Source organism: Diaporthe amygdali (assembly GCF_026229845.1).
Source record: "Diaporthe amygdali strain CAA958 chromosome Unknown NODE_16_length_960263_cov_65_539585, whole genome shotgun sequence".
In the NCBI taxonomy this organism is placed as follows: Eukaryota; Fungi; Ascomycota; class Sordariomycetes; order Diaporthales; family Diaporthaceae; genus Diaporthe; species Diaporthe amygdali.
This window is the reverse complement of record NW_026517036.1, coordinates 718588-742443: the sequence shown is the minus strand read 5'-3', so window position 1 is coordinate 742443 and position 23856 is coordinate 718588. Positions and strand designations below refer to the sequence as shown.

The window sequence follows — 23856 nt, the reverse complement described above, 5'->3', positions numbered from 1 at the left end:
TCTCGAGGACTCGACTGTGACCGGCGAGAATGTCCAGCGATGTGACAAGTCAAGACAGAGTTCGAGGAGCGAAGAGTCCGAGTCCGCGTGGAGGGGTAAACGACGTAGGACCTAGCCCAGCAAAAGCAGCCGCAGTGGTTGGTTCCAGATGCTCTGATACAGTAGGCTCTGCTGTGGTAGGATGACCTATCATCAGTGGGAAGCAGTCGCGGGTGTTTTGTTTGCTGCGCAGAATCGATTCGACTCCCTCGACGATGCTTTCTTCTCTGGCCAGAAGTTCTGTCTGATGGATGACCGCCCCTCGTCCCTCGTCCCTCGTCCCTCACCTCCGCTCCTAGGGTCGACAGGTCCCCGCTGTAACTTCTTCACCGTGCAAGTCAATCAGGAAGGTCACTTGGGTAGGCAGTCGACCAGAAGCATGCACGCCCCACCAGGCCAGTTATTTCCGCCTCCGCCGCAAACACTACAGTAGTATCTAATAGTAGAGATTATGTCGCAGTCTACCTGCTAGCCCGCCCGTTTCTTCTCACCTGCCTCTTCGCGCACTCTAAAGGTGATCGTTGCGCCAAGGTCTTCCCAACCTTCCCGCTCCTTCCATGTGCATTGGGGCTCGGCGTGAGCCTCTCAACCCTTGGACCCTGCCTCCCCAAGCCCATGCTCACCACCTGCCCAACGCAAACAGAAATTCTATTCCAACAGCATGCCAACCATCCAACAAAACAAGCCGTCACGGGAAGTACACAAACAAACACATCCGAAGCAAAATCACGGCCCGTAGTGCCGAGGTGAACGCCAAACTCGCATGGTGACACGGAGGCTGAAGCTGGGCCGAGTCCATACATCAGCCGCCAAGTCCCCAGCATCCAGCCCGCATCACGCTCAAGGTCACGTTGGCAGGTCTGATACGCCCGCCCCGATCCTTCCACAGTCGACAGCCAGGGTGCACCTCTACCGATTGGAGTCTTGCCTGAGACATGCTTATCTAGACAACAATAAGCTGACAGCAACCCGACTGTCGGTGTGCCGGCCGCGATAATTCGGTGCGGCTGCGCTGTGGCTGTCGCTTGCTGAAGCTCGTACCTGCCTGCCGTCAAGGTATCACAATCTAGATAGATGGCCCTTTGGGGAAGACCAAAGACCACTATCAATCTATCACGGAAGCTGACACACCTCAGCATGAGATTAAAGCAATGTTTGCGTTTCATTCCATAACTCCTAGCTGCCCTGGATGCTGATGAGCACACTCCATTGTCGCACAGCTGTTTTTGATTTTGGATTCCATGATCATTACTTAACCCTGCCTTGCCTGCCTTGTGCCTTATGGGTATCGAGCCACACTTATGACTTCCACCTCGTCCACTCATATTCGTCGCGTAATCGTACACAGCCAATGCGTGGTTTCCGGAAGGCCCGCAAGTAAATTAGTCGGCAACGAATCTCGCCGCCGCTTCCGCAAATTTCGCACGTGAGCATCGTGTGTCGTGATGTTGCACACTCCAGCTCCTCGCACCAACAATCAAAGATCGAAAAGGCCGGTTCCTGGCGAATCTTCGCATAGGTCGGTCGACGGCACCCGCAAGATCGCATACGACTAGCAAAAAGCCCATGTTTCTTTAGGCCAGACACCTGCTGAAAGCCGAACCAATCCTCGCCTTACAGCCAAAGCACACGTCCAGCTTTATAATCGGATAACAGCCAGAAGTCGTACTGCCGGTCTGCGACGGGATGTGCCGATACGATCTTGTCAGGGGACATTGACTTGCGACTAGCATTCCAGAACTCGAAAATCTTGTTCTTAGACCTCAATGACCTTCTGTTTGACCTGCACTTGGATGTTAGAACGCGCTGGCTGTCACGGCCGAGCTGGAGGAGTGCTTACCAGGTAGTCCCAAATCATCTTCCCAAGGTTATCGGGAATGGTGAACAGATCGACAGAGAACTCGCCCGCTACAAGGTGAGCCAATTAGTATTGACGTGCTCATGGCCTTCGAGGAACAGCGCCGACACGTACCATCAACATTATTCTGGATGTAGGTGTCGTCCGTCTTGTGATCGTGTATCATCTGAATGACATGGAGCAAGTCGTCCTCCTCGAGCCGAACCAGTGCGTCTGCCATCTTCTCCACATCAAAGGACTTCTTGGACTTCTTAGAGACACCGTCCGTCTTGCGCTTGCGATCGTCGTCAGAAGGCAGAGGGCCAGTCTCACGCAGGAGAAGCTGGAGAGCCTGGCTGGGGTTCTTGAAGGTCACATCGCGGACGTGCTCGTAGTAATTCTTCTGAAAGTTGAGGTCGTGCGGGACCGAGATCTTTCCGCTCTTGTCGGTGTAGTACAGGTCAATGACCATCTCGAACTCACCCCAACCCTCGTTCTCGCACTTGAACGGTGCGTCGGTGAAGGCTGCAAAGCATTTAATAAACGCTGTCGCAAGGTGGCGGTCGTGTTAGGTAAGACTCACTCTGGGTAGGATTCTCGAAGGAAGGGTGCAAGTTGTAGACGACCTTCTGAAAGCAGTCCGCCTTGTGCTGTTTGCCCTGCTGGTCAAGAAGGAAGATCTCAACACTCCACTTTCTCATTGGAAAGCCCTCCTGCATAGCAGGCTTGTCGCTGAATCCATCACGTCAGTCTCGACTCAAAACATCACAGCCAGTGGATCGGGTGCGCAACGCCGGGTTGGCAGAAGCCCACACCACTCTTCATCATACGTACATGACATTCTGCTCAGTGATGAGCTTGATCTTGCGCTGTTCATCGCCAGGGCCGGGCTTGTCAGCATTACGCCTGGAAGTGCGGGCTGTCATGCGTGGTGGCATCGTGAATGATCGTGTTGGTGGACGTTTGGCACAGGAGCAGTGGGGGCGAAGATGGAACGAGTGGATGGATAGGATGATGGAACTGAGGGAAGGAAGCAAAACAGTAACGCTGCTGCCAGAAGCTGCCTTGGTAGGAACGCGATCGAAGGGAAGACTACTGCTGCCAAAAGACTGCTGGCCAAGTACAGCAGTCACGACAGGAGGTGGTCGGGTCAAAGCCAGTGCAGCCCAGCCTTTCTCGCAGCTTCAACAACTCCCCCAGGATACAAACAGCGCTCACGAAGGGGGCAGCTCAAAGTCAAAGAGAGAGGGGCAAAAACGCAAAGAGACAGGTTCACAGAACAAAATGTTGCAACCAAGTGAAGCAGCGAAACTGAAAGCACTCCGAGAGGGGATCGAACGCACCTCCACAATCATCTTTGCAACGATTCCACAGGTACTTCCTACACTTTCTTTTCAAACAAGTATCCAAATATCTCCCGCTGCTGCCTCGCAGCGCTCTGCCAACCGTCCTGGATGTGTTCCTATGCCGCTTCACTCGTTGCGTTCGGACGGGCGGGGTTTCGTCCTCAAGTTCGGGTGACGGGGTGGTCGTGTGGCCGTGTCTTTCGTCGCACTACTCCTAGGTATACTCAAAGCGATACTTCTCGTAGCCGAGACCGAGGAAGTTGTGGCAACAGCTTAACGGGTCTCCTCGTGAATCCTCCTCGTTGCCTAAGATCGACGTCCTTTGCTTGTCTCGAGAACTAAGGCTTCTCCCTGTATAGAAGTATGGCGGTGCAGTCGCTTAGCTAGACCGTGAAGACAAGCAAGTGAGAAATCGTGCAAGGTGTGGAGGACGTTGTCGTCGGCGCCGCCGTGATATAGGAAGACGGGTCGTGTGCGATGAGAGCAACAGCTAGATCCGTCGTTCAGCTTCTGGGCCCAGACAAAGCCGGAATTCCTGAGTTCTTGAAAGGGAGTTCGAACTGAACGCTGTCGTCCCGTCCTGTCAGACGTGGCGATGTTCCTCCTTCAGAAAAAGATGTACGTCGTTGGGAGAGGATGCCGAATAAGCAATTGAGTTCTACGTTGTCACTGGGAAAGTAATTGGCTCTCGCTCCCTTATGCTAATACACGAACAAGGCCATAGCTTATCGCACTTATCGAGCTTAGCGTGAGGTGGTGGTGATGCTACCGGAGACGCTCAGCCAGAGGTGGCGGTGCAGTTGTGGCGCAGGTTGCTATTCGTTGACCTGGACTGGGAACCAGTAAATAGAAAGATATAACCTCAGCTTGTGAATGACTCGCACTACTATTAGGCCTACGTGAAGACTACATTTGTTTCAATTTGGAGCTATAGGCAGATTACAGACCAGGAGAGACGACGGACTGTGGGCCCATAATCAGGAGACAAAGACGGTGGAATGTCAATAGATGAGAGTAACCGCCATGCCTGACCTCTCTATGTGTGCCAACTCAGTGAATACTATATTTCGAGCACAGAAGTGGATTTTGCCACAGACAGCAGGTCATCTCTTACTCAAGGATCCGACCCGCTTTTCTAAAGTCAAGTGGTTCGCCAGGCTTGCTCTGAGTAGACATATCACGCCCTCCTTGATCTAGTAAACGTACATCCAACTACATCTTGTATCCTACGAACTAGGGAGCAGCCGATATAATGTAGACATATGTGTCGAAAAGTGGACAAGTGATGTCAGGAGTAAGGGTTGAGGCAAAAGGATCAGGATATGATTTCATCTATCTACTTTCCACCCTAATTCTCATGCTCCTGCCATCCGATGCGCGCAGCAGTCTAAAACAGGTCAACGGACGGCTCGGTGCTGCATGTGGTGAAATCGTTATCGTATTCATTATTGTCCTCCTGCTTCTCTCCTCCGCAAATCCAGCTTTTGAGTTCTCGACAGCTTCCGGCATTTTGATGACCGGAGTTGCTCAAGAAACGGAGACGTCACTCGACGACTCCGCACCCGCAGAGGTAACATGAAGTCCTCGCAGGTCAAGCAGGCTCTTAGTCCACGTGAATACGATCGTCAGGGGGTGGTGGGGAATTTGGTGCTGGGGTATGATGGTGCTGTGTTGGGTTGATGACGAAGGGTGGTTCATGTTGCGTGCTTGAGGTATTCCTGGGTGAGCGCTTGGCGTGCTTGCTCGTCTCGTGGCGTCTCAGGGAGAGTCTGCTCCGGGGTAGTGATGGCTGGCCGTATTGATCTAGGCAGCCTCAGCTTCCTTGGCCTCCTTAGGCTCATCATCCTTCGTCTGGACCGCCTCGGCAGGAGCGTCAGCGTCGAAGAGCGCCTCGTTATCCTTTTGGGCTTTGATAAAGGCATCCTTAAAGGCGTTGGCGTCTGGGAGGTGTCAGCTGCTGGGTTTCAACCATAAATTTGGGAAAGAGAACGTACTCTCGGAGTTGGCAAAGCGGATAGCAAGAGTCACAGCCTCAGCCTCGCCTTCGCTGACATCGGCGGCGGCGTTCCACACCCAGCTTCGGTCAGACCCGACGTTGGGGGACAGCTTCATCTCCGGGACGACTGAAAAGAGAGTCAGCTTGCGTCGTCACATATTTTAAGGACATCGGATCCTCCTCGGTAAGCGGTATACGCACTGTAGTGGTTGGCGCAGACCTTGAGGGTCTTGTCACGTCGCATGACCAGACGAGTCTTGCCGTTCTCCTTGTGCTTGAGCAGGCGGACATCACCAGTACCACGCTCCTTCCACTCTTGCGCGTCCTTCTTGAAGACGAACAGCTTCGCGCGCATCTTGAAGAGCTGCTCCTCGGCCTCCTCGTTTGTCTTGGTTTCGACCTTCTCGGTCAGGCGGATCACAGGCTCGAAGTGAACATCCTCGGACTCGGGGGCATCTTCACCCTGTAAGAACAGGAGATACTAGTCAGTACAGAGCTCTTGGTGGCAGTGTGTCCGCATGGCCGTTGGTGGTGTATCACTCACTTCCTCGCCGTCCTTGGCGGCAGCGGCAGCATCGCGCTGGGCCTTGGCGCTGCCGGAGTTGTCGCCGCGGTCTTCCTCGTCGTCCTTCTTCTCCTTCTTTGCGCCACCTCCGAACATGGAGAAGACGGCGGAGGAGGTGACAGGCTTTGCCTCCTACAGCATGTCTCGTCAGCATCAGAATTATTCAGGGCTGCGAAGGTGAGTTCCTCAGAGGGATACGGGATCCGGCGCCTAGTCATGAAGCATCCGGCCCACTCCTGTGACTGCGCGCAGCTGACGCGACGGTCTGCGGCGGTACGAGGCAAGAGCGAAGCAAAAGGGCGGCGGCATCATGACTGGCAAAGGATTTCGCTTGAAAGCTGTGGTGTGCTGACTGACCTCCGTCTTGGTCTCCTCGACAGGCTTCGCGGGGTTCTCGGCGGAAGACATGATTACAGAATACTTGGTGATATCGACCGGCAAGCTTGAAAGACCTAAACAAAAACAAAGCCACAGTCGTTAGCGGGGTTGTCCGGGGACCTTAGGGACAGGTCCGTTCTTGAAGCTTTTGCCGTGTTTGGAGAGACGTGCGTCAGCGTACCTTTTGAAAGTGAAGGGAGGCTCAGATGTCAAAGACTGTTGGACGTCGCTTGTGACTTTGTTGTCAAGGGAAAAGGTGCAAGTTGACAGTGGTCGAAGGGAATGACTGCCACCACTCGGATGCCCCTCATCCATCAGAACTTGCGGTGGGTCCCAGCCTAAAATCGGCGCTACGGTCGAATTTAGGGGCCTGAAGATCTGCTGGAGCTGATTGGCTCCACCGGCAGGTGCCACACCCCAAGGCACCTACAATGTTGCTGCCCAGGCTGCCGGGTTCCTGTCATTGTTTGTGACAGCCACAGTCCATATATATACGTAGACATATCCTTATGGTTGCATTTTCACAATCATTCCTGAGGGGCATGTCGGTGTATTCATAGCTTGAGAAAACCACAGAGATATCTTGCGTCCATTCCATTCCCTTCACTTCCTCCACCCTTGGCCATCTTTTGCCAGTAGCCGCCGTGTATCAAAGCAGTAGCAGCAGCTCTCCCATTTGAGAAGCGTACGCGGGCGGTATGGTGTTGACAATTGATTCCGTATCGCGAATGTAATCTGTCCATTGAGACTGAATAGAGAGAAATGGGCATGTTCTGCATAGGGGGGAATAATATCAACACAATGTAGGCCTACAGCTAGCAAAAACCACCACAAATGACAACCTGGAAACGCCGGAGTTCTTGGTCCACGCCGCACACGGATCTTGAGATATGGTGCTGCCTTCCTTGCCCGTCTTCGTAAACCATTAAGAATAAAAGCAAAATCAAAACATGCCGTAAAGGAGACGCAAAGGCCGACATAATGCGGGTGTCTACTAGACCTTCCACCGGCTGAGTCCCTTGTTCTTGCACCGGCATGGGCTGTCTCCCGTTCGAGGGCATTTACTTGACCCAACAGAGGCCTCTCGCAGCTGTTTGGTCTTGAGGGCCTCGTGGCGCTTCTTCTTGATGAATGAGCGAGCCTGACGCTCGTACTCATCATGCTCATCTGACTTGCCCTGGGCCTTTAGCCACCACAGCTTTGACGTAATCTGCGCCTTGAGAACAGCAAGATCAAGATCATCACGGATTTTCGCCGCATCCTCTAACACGCGATCTCGCTTCTCCATGAAAGTCTGGCGAGCTCCATCACGAAAATTGGCCGCATCCTCTACCACGCGGGCTCGCTGCTCAGTCAAAGTCTGGCGAGCATCATCGAGATATGAAAAGATTCCCCCAGACTGGAAAGAGTCTTTGACCCGATCGAACGTCTCCCCGGCCTTTCCAGAAGAGAAGGTACGTGCAGCGTGGCCGGTGTCTTTGATCGCCTCCCACCAGGACGTTACCTCGTTCCTAACACTCTCCTCTGTTGAGGCGAAGGATGAGGCATAGTTGACTTCAATCAGATTGGCTGCATCGTTCGCCTTGTCAGAAAGCATCTGAGCCACTTCCTCGAGGGTGACCTTTGCTGCTTCCAAGACCCCAAGCAAGGTTGAAGTCCCAAAGTCAATGGCAAACGTCTCGTTGATCTTGGGTTTCCGCGTGGTGACGACAGACACATTGACTACACCGTAAGCATCCTTCGAATTGATTTCAACAAGGATGCCTTCGTCGATACTAGACAGTCTCGACTTGACAGGGCTGTTGCCGCGGAAGACATCGACCTCGATTGCGCCCTTGGCCAACCACGATGTCTTGGTTCCAGATGGGAGTTTGAGAAGGATCTCGTTCCCGCTGTACATCTCGACAGTGCAGACGCTGTCCTTCGGGCCGGGCTCTGAGCTCACAGTATAAGCTAAGTCAGAGAGTAGTCCGCCGAAGGCAGGTGTCTCCGCAGTCGCAAGCTTGACGGTTTTCGTCGAAGTGTGGCTGACAGTGACTGTTGCAGTTGCTGTTGTTATTCCTGCTGGTGTTTCTAGAAGGACATTCACCCCCGAGTATCCAGCTGGGTTGCTGATCGGAGTAGGAGTGATGACATTGATGAGCCAGGCAGATACAGCAACCAGCAGGAGCAGAGCCACGGAGCAGAGGAGGGAGAAGTAGCGATAGTCCTCCATGAGCTGGAGGTAAGGCTCCAAGAACTTTTCGGCATAAGCCTTCCATTCCTTCGATTCCTGGTCTGGTATGTCTCTTTGACCACTGCCCAGGGAGGCGGTACTTTGCACCTTCTCATCAGCGACCGCAGGTGGCTCTTGAAGACCTGTCAAGTAGGCGAGGTTCTGATTCATCTGGCGGTTGTCGATATTAAGGAATGAGGTCAAATCAATGGGGAACCTTTGCTCAGACCAGCCCGATTCCCTGGATTTGGCCTCTCTGGACTCGAGTGAGAGGTGAACAGCGTGCTCGTTTGTATAGTTCCGCCACCGTCCTACGACAGGGCTCACCAAAGCCGAGTGGTCTGAAATGTAGAGACAGGGAATGGCATGGCGTTTGCAGAACTCCCAAGTCACCTGCTGAGTGCTTCTCATCTCCGCATCATCAAAATCGCAGCAGTAGATCACAGCCACGTGAGGGAGGCTCCATGCGGGCTGGACTTGAGCTCCCTCTGGGCCACCAGCAGGGACTGACTTGTACTTCTTGCCGCCATTGCCTCCGTCGACTGTTAGAGAGTAAACGATGTCGTCACTGAAGAAGGCTCCCTCAATAGGGATCTTGTCTGCATCAACACAGGTGTCGACTTTGATTTGGAAGGCCGACGCCTCCATAAGCTCGACGTCCCGGTCCTTGACAGCACCGAATGTCACAGGCACTATGTTGTAGACGCCCTCGGTATTTCTGCGGAGCACCTTGTTCTCGTTGTAGTCGACCGACGACGAGCAAGTGATGGCACGAGAAATCTTGAGTATTATCTCGCCCTTCATGCTCTCGTTGCCGAGATACAAAACCCGAAACGCCTCGTGGGTTGACAGACACCTCTGGGACATCGTCTGCCGGATAGTGGCGCAAAGGCGATTAGGTACGTCAGTCAAATCCAGGCTGTGAAGAAGATGTGTAGCCTCCTCTTCAGTGAACTCCCTGATGGTATGCTTCACAGAAATCTTGTCGATGTGTACGTCAACATCCTCTGGCTCACTGAATTCGATGGAGCCCGTCGATGTTGGTGGAAACGGCCGGGGGATAGAGGCTTGGGTGAAAGAGCTGCGTAATAATTCGTCTGCATCGTGATAGGAGTGGGCAGCGCGCTCCTCCTGCCCGGAGAGGGGGGCGTCTTCAGGAGAGGCGTCGTCATCGGGCTCAGAGTCAGATTCAAAGGCACTTCCTACACTGTTGCTCATGGCGTCCAAACCATGTGGGAGAACCTGGACCTCTTCGACATTTGGATACCTGTCGAGCTCAGAGAAAGACTCAGATATGGAGTCTGTGTGGCCATCCAGGCTGCCTTCGTCTGTGCTGTCGCGGGGAATAATCTCGTAGGTGGAATCGGACAGACTGCAGTCGTCGTCACCGGGATGTGGTGAGGCCATGATGTCGGGAGAGCTGGATGAAACCCAGTTCGCAAGTCTCTGGTTGCCCTGTGGCCTAGGAAATCGTAAAGTTGGTACCGACTTCGAGACTGAGGTGTCAGATGTCGGCTGTGTCGAAGTAGAGACAACAGGAGAGCCGTCAGGAGAGCTGTCAAGTCTGGTCTGCACTTCCATAACGGAGGGAGTTGGTTAGCCTTGGATAGTTCACGTCATGCCTCCGCGACTCAGGCCTTTTGAAGACGGAGAGGTTGACCAGGCAAAGGGGTGAGGCGGTATAGGAACTTGTGGTCTTAGATCAGAGGCTATCTGATAGTCTGCGGTGTAGTGACCCGTAGTTGGTGGGAGGGTGGGGGATGAGGGGCTTGGATGGATGACAGCGGACTAAGACGAGGCCCCAACGCAGCAAATGACCGATCAGACCAAAAGGGGAGACAGGTGCGAGTGGAAGAGTGAGATGAAAACAAAGCCGAGGGCCAACGAGGAAATCGAAGACTGACTGTAGAACTCTTGTCCACACCTAAAGGTTGGGCTTTGGTGGTTTGGGGGTGAATGGCCCTTGTCGCCTTGCCGGTGCTGCCTGGTGTAGTCGAGGCAGGGCGAGGTGGGGAAAGCATCCAGCTGAGATAAAGAAGGTCGCGCACCCGTGTGGTATGGCTCTTCTCGGTTGGGTCGTCTGCCTCGCTAGGCGATGATGCACAAGGCAAGGTCGGTATGTAGGCTCGTTAAATGGCAACGAAACATGAGGAGATGTGGGTATTGCCGTCCAGAGAAGGAGAATGAGCCTGACGAAGGTCGGGAACTGACTGACCGACTTCCAGTGAGATGATGGGTGGAAGCCGAAAAGGCACCTGCTTTCCAGGCAGGCAGGTAGGTAGGTTGCCTAGGTACTTGGGTGGATGCCCAGGTGGGAAAGGAGCGGTAGGTAGATGCCAGTGCCAGTGGTCTACACGTGTAAGTGCAGGTCAAGTACCCCAGGGCCAAAGTCCCGCCCGCTCAGACAGGTGGGTTTAAGTGGTTGCAGGACCGCGCTGCTCGACCTGTTCGTGGGCGCTATGAGCACCCAAATTATTCCAGCTTCCCTAACGAGATACACATCTCTCAAGTCCCCCTCGTGACCCGACGCTGCCTAGGCATCCCAACAAGTCCCTTTTGGTCTGGTCGCCCCCGAGTGATGTGATCTAGCTCATAAGTGAGCTTGGGACGGCGGGGCACTTTGGCAGCTGATGGCGATTCCAAGTATCCACACCAGCAATGGTATCAATTAACAACCAACCTACCCCACGCCTTATCGTCCCCGTCCCCCGTATCAGACTTGCACCCTTACGAACACCCGGGCAGGCACGGCCCATGTTGGTGGGGACCACTTCTTCACTTCTGGCCAGGTCGTCAATTGACGTCAACTGGCCAGTACGACTGACTGCCCGGGTCGTTAGATTGCAGACTACGGACCCTTCTTTCGAATATCTCCCGCAGAAGAGTAAGCTACATTACAAAACTCACATAAGACAGCCTTTTGCGTACTGCAGACATAGTAAGAATTGCTTCCCATTTAGGTGCTAACTTTCTTTAAAAACCACAAACTCTCGCAACTACTACCGCTAGGGGGATATATTTTCCTGGAACCTTTTGTGATGCTTTTCGTCGCTCATCCATTCTCCTGATTTGGCAGTGAAGAAAATTCTTCCAAACATCACTCTCATTGATAGCTTGTAAAGCTTCTATCCTCAGAATTCAACCTGATCCTCTCCGTTCTCGGACTTTTATGTCTGAGCCTCGTTTGGGTCCATAGAAACGCCATCGCCGGTCCCAGAAGCCTATGCAAGCAGGCCAAAAGCACGCGCACAACTCCCAACTTTGATCAATGCATCCCATGTCATAGCATCCACGCCCGCCCATGTAGACCCTAGGGATTATACGCTGTTCGGCATCGCGCCCGCATGCAGCCCTTGCCGAGCCGTCATCAAAGCTCTGGCGGAACAAGGCCGACGGGATCCCGTGCCTTTCACGCAGCTTCTCGTCAACAATGCGAGGTGCCAGACCGGCTGCCGTGTCGTTGAGATCATCCCAATCATACAAGAAAATGAACAATATACAGAGCGCTTCATTAGATGGTAGGTGAGCTGAATGGCAGTCCTGATGAGGGCCGGAGCGAAAATATGATGCCGCCGGTCCCTCGTCTGAGAGGCTATCGCTGGTCTCAGGGGAACCACGAGATAGGCCAGGCAAGACCAAACGGCTCCTTGTCGAGCCGCTTGGTGTTGCTGTTTAAATGCGTCATGTCGGTGTAATTATCGCTTCAGATAATGCGATGTTCTTGGAATAATTTTTTGAGCGCGTCGCTGTCGAAATCCTCGTCGTCGGGGATCATGTCGATGAGGGCAGTCAGGTTGGCAAATAGGTCTCCTTGGTTTCGATACGCCAGTACTGCTGGGACTCCAGCCTGGTCGAACTCGATCTCCTCGTAATGTACTTTGACGAAGCGAATTGCCTGATTTGTGCGCACCAGAGGCATCATGGCAGACTCTATCATAGAAGACACATCCGACTGTGCGTGCTGGTTAGCCATTGAATGGACGGTCAGGGTGGGCAAGGAATCCACGAACCTCGTGGTCGTAAACGAAGACGACTACAGTCGTTTCCCTTGACACCTTCTCAATGGCGTCTAGGTATCCCATGGCGTCGACCTCCTCGAAGCGCCCGTAGATGCGCGAGCTGGGGCTCGTTCTCCTGTTCCGGATGGTAGATCTGTCCTGGGACTCGAGCTCTCGCCGCCTTGACTCCCGCCATTGCTTCAGGAACGACTCCTCGTCCTCGGCTCCGCTCTGCTCTGAATCGCTCTTGTCCGAACTTGATTTCACTGAGGCGAACTCGATGACACTCCTCCTCGCGTTCCTCATCTTCTCGCTCCACTTGGACCTCCTGGCGTTCTCATAATTCCTCGCGTCGGCAATGACGCCCTTGACGCCGGTGGCCCGGCCCGAGTCGAAGCTCGCGGGCGGCAGCATCAGCTCCGCCGTGGAGCGGGTATCATAAGTGGACATGCGCATGGCGGCGTCGACCTTTGCGGCGCGGTATTCTTCTTCCTCGTCGTCACTGTTGTCTCTCGCGTGGAGATCTCGCTCGCGGGCAACTTCCTCTCTGTCCTCAGGGTGGATGTTATCGTCAGGGCCGGTGGAGTTTTTGGCGATGAAGTCGTCGAATTCCTCTTGGGCAGCAGTTTTGGACATGATGGGCAGAAGGGGGCAGGCGCGAGCTTGGGAGCGGGCGGCCGGGCTAAAATATAAATAGACAGGAAGAGGAAAGGTAAGGTAAGGCAAGGCCGGGTGAGGTGAGGTCGGGTTGTGTGTGGTAACGTTAGAAGACAAGGCCTGACAAGGGGGCGCAGGGCTCAGTTTCCAGTCAGGATGGGCCCGGGATGCCCCAGGGACCGTAGTTTTGGGAAAGCGGAGCGGAACCGACGAGGGCGAAGGTCAAATGACTCCCACGTTTCTAGTTTCCTCGAGCGGTAAGCAACAGAGGTAGCGTAGAGCCCAATCAGGAGGTGTGAAGAGGGTGTGGTACACACGAAGCGTGCTTGTATCTGTATCTGTGGGCAGGGGGGGGATCTGGCTTGATGGACGGGTCCGGTGTCAGATCGAAGGCGCTGGGACGTGAGCAAGGCAAGGCAGGGCAGGGCCAGGCAGGGCAGGGCAATGGGCAGGGTGGTAGGTGATGCTTCGGGATCGATGCAGCTTCAAACGAGGATGTCGCCGCAAAGCAGTCGGCCAAGCCGGTTGTGGTCGTGTTGTGGCTGCGAGCGGTGCGATGCAGGTGCGGTAGTGAGGGAGATGGATGGAGGGATGGGGTACCAGTGCCAATGCAATGCAAGGCAGGGGGAGCAGGGAGGAGGAAAAGACAAGGCAGAGAAGGCAGAGATGGACAAGGAATTGCAGTGCGGAGAATAGAGGGCTTCGAGAAGCGGCGAAGCGCTAAACCTAAAAGATGGGCTTGCCCACCCCCTGGTCATCGTTCGTGCGTTTCAGGATCCACCCACGCCCCTGGGGGAATGTCGTGTTGTGCTGCGCAGTGCCATGCGTGTCTGTATTTTTGCGGGCGTGAGCCTGCGTCGGCCGCGACAGTCGACATGCTGTGTGTCCAGGTTTGGCAGAGATTACTCAGGCGGGCAAATCAACCGTCATCACGGGGTTCATGCAGACTGCGTGGAAATGGTAATAGCAGCGGATGGCAATTCTTAGCATCAGTCTGCACACGCACCACGCACACAATACTACCGTAGCCAAACACCCCCCGTGTGCCCCCCGTGTGCCCCCGGCAGATCAGAGAACAACAATAGACTAACTACTGCGAGACGATGTGAGGTGAGCGCGGTCGCTATGGAGCCATGGATTGCCGGCAGGATTCCTGTGAGGCTGAAGGAGCGGAGGGAATCGAGATGCAGAGTCATCCTGACGCCGACGGTCTGGGTCTTAGTTCCCATGCACCTACACTTAGCACATACATAGTACAAAGTATTTAGTATCTATTTATCGCCTTTTGTTTTTTTTTCCCAGCCAGCCCAATTGACTGGTTGAGTTGACTCCCCCTTAGCTTGTTGGTTTGTTGTCGTCGTCGCCGCCTGCATTGGTTTTGCGGCCGGTCATCATCTCACACAACTCACACCACCTCCCTCGCAAGCCCGCGTGGCTCGACATGGATGCGAAGAGGCCCATACCTGGGGCCCGAGAGACCAAAAGACCAAGGACACCAGGGATCTACCCCGGTCCGAGCACCTGTGGAACGATCGCCTGCCTCCTGCTGGCTCCTGCGCGAGAAACAAGGGTAAAATTTCAAAAATGGACCTCTTATTTTTCTCTGTTCAACAAAAATAGAAGAACGGACGGGGCCCCCATCAGCCAGCCAGCCGGCGCATGACCGACTGACTGGACTTGACATCTGTTTTCAGCACCGCCGACGCGTCGACTCATTTCCAGCAGTCCTGCACTCCTTCCACCGCCCTGTCGTGTGTTCGTGATACTGCCTGCTGTCGTGTCTCCTGGTCTGGGGCTGATCTGGCCTGGTGACTCGGTCGCCAAGGGCCCCAGCCAAACCCTCTCTACCCAAGGTTTTCGCCCGGGACAAGAGCAAAAACATGTTCACGGACTCAGGCTGAGGGGGACAAGCTCTGCCAGAAAGCCTGGCACAAAGCCACTGCGCACACAAGGTCTGCGCTAGTGCCCTGCCAGGAGAGGTCTGAACGCGGCATCAACTGTATCCTCCCTCAAATGTCTGCCCGTGATATTGGACTGAGTGACTGGTTGACTGGTTGATCGTTTGATCGTTAGATTGACTGCTACGCGGTGGGCCGCACAGCCTCCCCCCATCAATCAATCCCCTGGCTCAGCTGTTCCATCCGAGCTAGAGCAAAAGAATTGGCTTGATGAAAGTGTAACTCTCTCTCTTCCCCTTTCAGACCTCCCGGACCGAGTCATCATGCCCAAGGTTGCTTGCTTCGGCCTCGGCGATTGATGGGCGGGACCCCATCGTGGCCAGATCTGACTTTGATGCCCCTCGTGGCTGATATCCGAGTGTGTGATGAGACTCAATGCGCGGCTGACAGGCTGAGTGAGAGTCCCGCTGTCGCTAGACGCGGCCTTCTCGAAGTCTTCGGCATCCCTTACGGGGCCACGCGGGGCATGCCTATCCATGTCAGGCCATGTATGTCATGCCATTTCATGCTTGTTGATCCTCAGTTGGGTTTCGACCCTTTCTGAATTCGGTACGCTGCATAGAGGATGGACGGGAAAGTCCTGTCATCTTCCACATGTCGTGGCCTTCGTATGGGTGCCCTTCACGTGCCCTTCACTGCCGATTCCGAGCAGAGGGCAAAGCCCGACCCTCGTCTAATTATCAGTCACCCCAGCCTCGGAGAATAAGGACTGTCTGGGCGCGTCTTTTCGGCAGCACACTAGCATGATGCAACCATCAGGATGCGGCTCTCCACAACCGCGACGTCTGTCAATTCAGGACCGTGCAGCTGCCAGCCCAAGGTTTATGATGTCCGCGCCCAAGTGGCAAAAGACCGCGACGTCAGACAAAATACCAAGCGGTGCTAGTCGAAACATATTTCTACGATGGACCGGAATTGTTTCATCAAAGCTTGGTCTCAGCTGAATCCCGTTTCAGCAAGTTCTTGCATGATTCTAAACTAAGGTATCAGAGGTGTCGCCGAGGCAGCGGCGACAAGGCCCGGCTTGCCCGTCCTTGAACGACCCGTCGTCGGTCTGGTGATCGCCGCGAAGGAGAATGGACGTGTCTTTCCACGGCCGGTTACCGTGGGAATTCCCTCGAGCATGGCAGTCAGGGACGCGGAGTGATTCAAGCTGAGAACGATCATCGCCCACGGACGGTGCAAGCCACTCGCGACGCTAACGTGTTGCGTCCAGCGGCACTTTGGCAGCTTAGTTAGCCCTTAATTTTTTTTCTTCTTTTCTCAAGCGCGTTCATAGTCAGGCTACATACTGATTCTTTTTTTTTCACCGAGTTTGGGAGCTCCATTTCGCTTCGCCATTTCATCTGGGACAATCTGCTGCACGTCTCGCAGTCATCTGGTAAATCGACTCAGATCTGAACACTAGCAAAAGTCCCGAAGATGTGATATGTATTACATCTTTGGAGCCCAAGTGACTTCTTGCTTTTGCTTTTCGGCGTGCTGGGCGTACTATCTGTGCACTCAATTGTGAGTAGAGTCGTTATAATAACTGACTGGGCGTCGAGCGAGGAAGGTTGTACTCAGTGGCGCCCGTTGACTTGAATTCCAATTGGAGGCAACTGCCGCGGACGTGGGTGAGGCTTCAGCCATTGCCAGTGCAAGTGCATATGCTTCGTGGTCTATTGAATCTCAAATGCCAGAGACCCCACGGAATTCGCCCGTTTGAGACTGCTGGCTTCCAACCAATAGCTCAGCATCGACACAGCAATCATCTCCGGCCAAGCCTTCGGGGAGCTAGCAGGTTGTCCCCGAATGAGGCTGTCTCATAAGGGTTTATCCCATGATGGGTTGTCCAACAGCGGGTTGTTCCGTGGTAGGTTGCCCCAGAATGGCTTATACCAGAACGGCGATCCCACAGGAGGTTGGGTCCAATGTCGTGGCCAAGACGAGAGGCTTGGGAAGCAACGACAGTGAGATGTGAGGAATCACGAGGGACAGTCCGGTGACTCCCAGCGTCTCTTGTCTTAGCAAGTGTCGGTCAAGTTGATGACACATTATGGAACACGACGCTCACCATCGCAGGATGGCAAAGCAGCGGTCATCGACACGAGATTTATTAAGGTCTCAAAAATTTCCGGTTCTTCATTTCGACAGGGCCTCGATATACACGCCAAAAATCTATGGCGAAATTAAACGGGTGTTCAGCTTCTCACAGTCAGTCTCCTCGGTCTCGAATTGTCCGGCTCGGTTCCACCCAACCGGCTGGCTGTCGTACACGCACGCGCGGCACATCCTGCCCTCTCTGCAGCCCACCTCGTTACGCAAAAGGAAGATGGGGTTGGCAGGTGGGAGGCAGGGAGGAGGGGCGCTTGTGTGCCGACCGCAGACCAGCCTTGTGTGATGTTTCGCTTCACTGGTCCTGAATGTTCTATCCTCCCTCCCTCCCGCCCGTCCGCACGCGACGCCCACGCCGAACAGCAGCACCTTAGTTTGCCCGCTGTGACGCAGACGAGCCGAGCCGGCTGAGCGTGCTGCGCATCTGGAAGGGCTGGGCCGGGAATTTTGCGAGGCTAATAACAGCCCGTCGGTCGCTTTGGTTGCTTGTTCGGGAGCGCGGTTGTGGCTCCGCGAGGTTGGAAGGGAGAGACTGTGATACCGTCTCGTCGCGGCGATTTAGTGCCGCCACATGAGCAGATTCCAAATTTTGTTGTGAGAGGCCGATTCGTTAGGGTGTTTTGATACCCGACACGCATATTGCGCCCACTCTATAGACCGTCTCGATGTTCTCGCGGGATCAACTGGAACCACCGGAGGGCTCAAGCATGCTCACTGTTGCCAGTCAGGCTTGAACGAAGCCCTCACGGTTGCCTACTTAGAGTGACCATGCATACCTTGAATAATAAGGAACGATGAGGTCAACACTCCGGTTGTTCACAGGAAAACCTCCTCACTCGCCATAATGAAAGTGCACCTCGCGAGAAGTGTCCCAGCGACGAAGGCGAGGACACGACGTGTGGAAGTTTGATGACACAGCGAGGGCACAGTCTTGCCGCAGCGTCGTTCATGACAGCCATGTTCGCCGGCGCCCATGCCTTTGGGAAAGAGACCCAGTGTCGTGATCCGCGTCAGTCAAGAATGTGAACTTTGTACGCGCGCAGTCTGAAATGGCCGAACCCAAAGCAAACTGGGATCTCACTCGATAAGTGAATTGAGAAGACCGTTGGGAGTAGCATTGGAAGCATCCTTGGTAGACATGAAGGATGGTCGTAAGAGACGTAGCCACCAGACGAGGTCGTTCAGGCGTTAGCTCGTCTCTATGATCGTGGCTTGTTGCGCGTACAAGGCAACATTCGAGAATGTGTTGGAAACAATCGGTACACATAGGCACGAGGAAAGACGGTAGCAGTCGAGTATAGTACACAAAACAGTTGAACAGGCTATGGTTGAGGTATCTCGCGTGGCCCCATCGTTATCACCACACACAACTAAATCCCCTCTTCCTCTTTCCTCTGCGCCACCCTCTCCGGCCCTCTTCCTAGCCTCGTAGTATTATCAGTTTCTCACTGCCTCTCGATTCGTGTCTACAGCCAAAAATATGAAAGTAGAGAGAAAGGCAAGAAACCGGTCCGAGGCCGACAGGTCATCATAAACCCCGGAAAAGGAGACATTCCACACAACCCAGTCTCCTCCGCTGTTTCGTTCTTTCCAAGAACGTGCGCATCCTATAAGACACATAAAAAGGGAAACATATCACTTTGACACCGTTTCTCTGCGTCCCAACCAGAGTTTTTGTAATATCGACAAAGGTAGTGAGAAATTAGCCCAACTCCCACTACCAGCTTCAAAGACAGCCATCCACCACCTTTAGGACACGGGCTATCCCTCCGAGCTCGCGTCCCCACAAATACAAACGAAAATAACGGGCCGACCCTAATGATGTTCATTGCTGGCTGCAACTTTTTGTGCGGGGATCCGAGCAAAGACTGTGGCCAGCCCAGCTCCTTGTAATCACAAGCGCACTCGATGTACGGTTCGGCAGGTTCGGCTCGAATCGACGTGGATACCTCTATGTATATCCGGAAAGCACTGGAGATTTCCTAGGCACCCCTGCAGTCCTCCGTGAAAAGGCAGGTCGTTGTTGATGAAAATGGCGCTGGGTATTTCGGAGTGCGGTTCGAAGGACGGAAGAAAGGAAAGTCGCCAATCGAGTGGGGCCGTCGTAAAATAGGAGAAGTGCGTGGTAGAGACGAGGAGGGCTCTATTAGAAGCCCGGCCTTCGGCCCGCGGCGTCGAGAAAGCCAGATGACATTCGGCACACCCGACCGATATCAGTGTCTGAAAATCGGGTCTCGGCTCGGGAGGGATGTCTTCGGAAAAGTTCGTGACTTCGTCCTGTAATGCGCCGGCATCGCGCTCGAATTAAAATGCGTACACATGTGAATTAAGAGCCATATAAAAGCAAGCGAGAACGCGAAGCGGCGTGAATCGGTTTGTGCCCAGACGACAGTTACGCAGTCATCAGATTGGCAGGAACTAGTAAGCCCAAATTTTGAGCTGTTGATGTGTTAGTACTACTTCATGTCTTGAGATTCTTCGCGAGTATCGGCGAAGCCGCTAGGGAGACTTACCAATGAGTCCCAGGATCCTGTGCACAAACTTATGCCATCGTTGCTGACACCCAAGCAGCTGACGCGGTTCTCGTGGCCGACCAGAGACCCGACCTTCTCGCCTCGAGTGACATCCCAGACCTGCCATTATCACGTTAGTGGGACATCCAACACACCCGCTGTGGGCTTGAACGTACCTTGCACTCGAAGTCATCGTAACCTGCGAATAGGAGACGACCGGAAACAGACGTGGCGACGGAGGTGATGCCGCATAGAATAGACTCGGACTGATATCTCAAAGGTTAGCGCCTCAGGTTGTCAGATCGGTTCGACGGTGGCTGGACTTACGCCGTAAACGTTGAGTTCCCTGTCAGCACGGATATCGAAGAGACGGCAGGTTGCGTCGTCTGAACCGGTGACAAAGGAGTGGCCGTCAGGGAAGAATTGAATGGCGTTGATGTCGGACTCGTGACCCGCAAAAGTCTGCACAGCCTTGCCAGCTCGGATATCCCAGAGTTTGGCGAAAGCGTCGCAAGCACCGGAGATGAATGTGTTCTGGTTCGTCGGGTTGAGGCTGATGCTCATCACATCGCCAAGGTGGTCGGCAAACTCGATTTGCTTCGTCCCGGTCTCGATGTCCCATTTCATGCACGTCATGTCGCCAGAAGAGGTCAGTATGCTCCGGTCATTGATGAAACGGCAGCAGGACAGGTAGCCAGCATGGCCGGACAGTTCGCGGGCAACACGCGTCGGCCCGTCTCGATTTTGGTTGAGGTTGTAGATGGAGCAGATGTTGTCGAGGCCACCGCAAGCGACGTAGTTACCGCTGGGTGCGTAGGCACATGTCATGACCCATGAGGACCTTAGAGGGATGGCGTGGACCTTGTTGGTTGTGTATGCATCCCAGATAATCAATTTACCATCTTGTGAAGCCGACACTAGATGTCTTCGGTCTGTCGACCAGTGCATAGCATAGATCTTGGCCAAGTGACCCTTGAGTGTCCTTTTCGTCTTCATCAACTGGTTCTTGGGGATCTGCTCGTGGGCTTGCTGCGAAACAGCGCGAACTATCAGGGGCGGTGTCAGCAACGGCAGGTGATTGAGAGGCAATTGTTGTTGGCCCTCTTATCAATTGCGAGGTACGGTCGAGATAGGGGGAATCTTACGAGTGGTGTCGGCAAGCTCATCCTTCTTCCTCTTGATACGATCCTTGAGTGTCTCTGCCTCGCGACGCGCTTGTTGGATCCGCGCCTGCATCGCTTCTGGCGATACATCGTTCGGTCGTTGCGAGTCCATCTTGCCGTCGCTCGCTCAGCCGCAGGAATGAAAGGCGGCCAATGAATCGATCGAGTTGATGGAATTGAAGGCGATGGGAGATGCCCGTAGAGGCGAGGGAATGGAAGGCCGGGTGAGCGGTCGGTGAAATCAATCGAGGGTTGGTGGTGGTGGCTTGTCAATCAGGATGGAGATGGAGAAGTGGCCGGTTGGATGGGCTGGGATGTTGTGGGAGAAAATGCAGAGCAGAGCAGCAGCAGCAGCAGGCAGTAGCAGCAATAGCAGCAGAAGCAGTAGCAACCAAAGCTACCGGTCGATTCCAGGGGTTAGACCGCTACCAGAGGGCAGCTGGGGAGGACGGACCAGTCAGATTGGGCTAGACGGGCCCCTTAGGAGGAGGGATTATTGCTGGTTGCGACGGCTGGGTGATAGGGTAGCCGGGACTGGGTGGATGTGGAGAGGCCTCAGAGACGGTCCCAATTTGCAACGCAATTCGACCCCGGCGACGATCCGAGAGTTTGGAAGGACGACCGAAATGGGGCTCCTCTCTCGTGACTCCAGTCGCTGGTTGATTCGTTCAATCCGGTCGAACACAGACGGGACCGGGAGTTGCGCGGCGGGTGGTCAAGCAGAGCAGAGTAGAGCAGAGCAGAGCGGGAGATGGTCGAGGGAGGGCTGGTGGCTCCAAGGATTTGACGAGTGATTGGTAATTGGGAAATGGGAGGCAGTGAGGGACAAGGCAGGCAGAGGGAGAGAGGAGAGAGAGGAGAGAGACACAGACAGCCAAGACTTTCAAGAGGCAGACTTTCAACCGGGATCGAAGAACCCAGAGGAATGGAAATGGGTCAGGGCAGAATAGGACAGAATAGGGCAGGACAGGACAGGACAGACCCGACCAGAGAAAGGACTAGACCAGTGAATTGGTTTTGGTAAGCCGTGGACGAAGCTGACGAAAGACAAGACGACGAGTGAACCTTGGGGCGCTGAGAAAAGGGCAGATCAGTCGACGAGCACGGCAGACAGGACAGGCAACGGGTAGGGTAGGGTAGGCAGGACTTGGTAGGGTAGAGAGCAGGGCCGTGGGATGCGAGGGAAGGGTGATTGGATTTTCAGGGCGGGAAGGGGCGGACAGGGGGGGTGGGAAGCCAAATTACAAAGCTGCCCTTGATTTGCGGAAGCTGGGGGAGGAGCGAGGTTCCCTCTTGCAACGACTGGGGGGGATGGTGTGTTCGCTGCTCACGACCAACGAGATTGGGCATGGTCGGCCGTCTCTCCGTCTCTCGTCTCTCGTCTCTCGCTCACGCCCACACACACACACACACACACGGACAGGGAGCTGGAGAAGAGCTGGGCAATGGGGCATGGGAAGCTTTTCGACCCTCCCGGGTGCGGCAGCCAAGCATGACTACTGTACCGGCAACTTAGGTAAGTAAGTAAGTACCGTCTGTCTGTCTGTCTGCCCTCATGTACTGTGTGTGTATTGATTGAGGCATCAGACTATGTGTCCGTGGCTGATGACCTTCGGGTCAATTGGCTCCCAACCGCCCGGTCTGCCTGCCTATCTACGCAGCCGGAGAAACAAGTGCATCTGGATCATAAGCAACATCATGGTGGTTGCCCAGGAAGACTAAACCCACAGCCTGCATACCCAGGCATCCAGGCACAGTACCTGGTCGGGTACCTGGTCTACCAGCAGCACACTGTACCCAGGCAGAGGCAGGGTTTCGCTGATGGACCGCTTCTGGCAACGAGCATCTCCGAAAGACCTGATCAGAGATCAAAATTGTGCAAATTGCACGCAATGAATTCTACGAGACGAGGTCGTATCCACGCCATGCCAATCCATCCGTCCATCCATCCATCCATCCACCCACCGTCCATCCACCTGTCCGTACACCTGTCCGTCCTCCACAAAATGCAAAAGAGGAGACGGGTTTGATTTGGGGGCGCGACACAATCCTGGTATGGTCAGAGCGCAAGTGCTGCTAGCACCTCGCTCTCTGGCTCGTCTGGGTCCCCCTCTGGTCATCTGTCATCCCCGCCAGGCCCGCCCAGGAGTGACCTCGTCTAATCTCAAAATTGCTACCCGTTTATGTTACTATTAGACCGTCTCCAGCTGCACCCCACTTTCCACTTTCTCCCAGTGGATCCCACGCCGACTGAGCTGCAGGTCAATGGACGGGAGAGCTCCATCAACCTTGGAACACAGCTCTCTGAAGGTTTGTCCTCATCTGGCCAGTTTCATCACCCTCCCACCCTGGGGGACCTGGCGGCACCACCGTCCAATCTTGCCAGAGGGAATCTGGACAAACGGGGATAAACGAAGACAAACAGCCCTTGACAAATTCGGAAATAGCTTTCGCGACGTTGCGTCGTGCGTACAGTATTGGTAGTGTGTCGTGCGTCGTGCGCCGTGCGGTGCTATGGCTCTTGCTCGTCAAAACTCATTCGTTCACCGACCGCGGAGACCTGTAGGCCTGGATGCCTTGCAACAACTCCCGCAACGGCCAGTGCATTCGCACTGGGGGGCCAAGATTTAGAGTTGTGCCTTTGTCCCGACATTCTTCCGCACCCTCTCTTTGCTGTGTGTCTCTGTCGCATTCTTGAGACGTTTCGGAGACTTTGGAATCGTCTCTTCCCGGTCTGTCAATCACTCCACGCCCGCCGTCGGGATCCACGCCCAGCTGCCCATCCGTTCCCGTCTACTCGCAACCTAAATGATAAACACAGCACCCGAGCTTAGGATGCATTGTAATAAGCATTGTGGGTGCTCCCGTCGGTGGCGTAACCATGACCTGACAGTAGATGAGAGAAACAAGCTCGGTGTTGCGTTTCCCATGGCGGAATCCGTACTCCCTCTGGCTGCTACACTCGGGTTACATCCTGGCTGCTTAGCTGCCCTTCCCACTGTGCCACAAAATTGTCTGTATTTGCTTCCGACCCGCGGCCGCCTCCCAACTTTGATAATACTCCAGGACCCTCCTGGGGAATTCTCGTGTGACG

General features: G+C 54.4%; 5 protein-coding genes across 5 annotated transcripts; all 5 read right to left on the bottom strand.

Annotated features, from left to right (window-relative positions):
• Nucleotides 1-1795: 1795 nt before the first annotated feature.
• Nucleotides 1796-2814, bottom strand: J7T55_007485 (uncharacterized protein; the record flags this gene model as incomplete). Its single annotated transcript, XM_053144253.1, has 5 exons — nucleotides 1796-1822; nucleotides 1880-1947; nucleotides 2012-2401; nucleotides 2460-2608; nucleotides 2711-2814. 5 exons carry the CDS (start codon nucleotides 2812-2814, stop codon nucleotides 1796-1798), a joined length of 738 nt encoding a protein of 245 aa, XP_052993175.1.
• Nucleotides 2815-5025: 2211 nt separating this feature from the next.
• On the bottom strand, nucleotides 5026-6191 carry J7T55_007484 (uncharacterized protein; the record flags this gene model as incomplete). The annotated part of the gene is made up of 5 exons (XM_053144252.1): nucleotides 5026-5162; nucleotides 5217-5345; nucleotides 5420-5681; nucleotides 5763-5915; nucleotides 6141-6191. 5 exons carry the CDS (start codon nucleotides 6189-6191, stop codon nucleotides 5026-5028), a joined length of 732 nt encoding a protein of 243 aa, XP_052993174.1.
• Nucleotides 6192-7155: 964 nt separating this feature from the next.
• J7T55_007483 (uncharacterized protein) lies at nucleotides 7156-9783 on the bottom strand (the record flags this gene model as incomplete). Its single annotated transcript, XM_053144251.1, has 1 exon — nucleotides 7156-9783. One exon carries the CDS (start codon nucleotides 9781-9783, stop codon nucleotides 7156-7158), a length of 2628 nt encoding a protein of 875 aa, XP_052993173.1.
• A 2296-nt stretch (nucleotides 9784-12079) lies between these two features.
• On the bottom strand, nucleotides 12080-13010 carry J7T55_007482 (uncharacterized protein; the record flags this gene model as incomplete). The annotated part of the gene is made up of 2 exons (XM_053144250.1): nucleotides 12080-12328; nucleotides 12387-13010. 2 exons carry the CDS (start codon nucleotides 13008-13010, stop codon nucleotides 12080-12082), a joined length of 873 nt encoding a protein of 290 aa, XP_052993172.1.
• A 6494-nt stretch (nucleotides 13011-19504) lies between these two features.
• Nucleotides 19505-20874, bottom strand: J7T55_007481 (uncharacterized protein; the record flags this gene model as incomplete). Its single annotated transcript, XM_053144248.1, has 5 exons — nucleotides 19505-19525; nucleotides 19600-19719; nucleotides 19776-19865; nucleotides 19927-20645; nucleotides 20745-20874. 5 exons carry the CDS (start codon nucleotides 20872-20874, stop codon nucleotides 19505-19507), a joined length of 1080 nt encoding a protein of 359 aa, XP_052993171.1.
• Between the last annotated feature and the right edge of the window lie 2982 nt (nucleotides 20875-23856).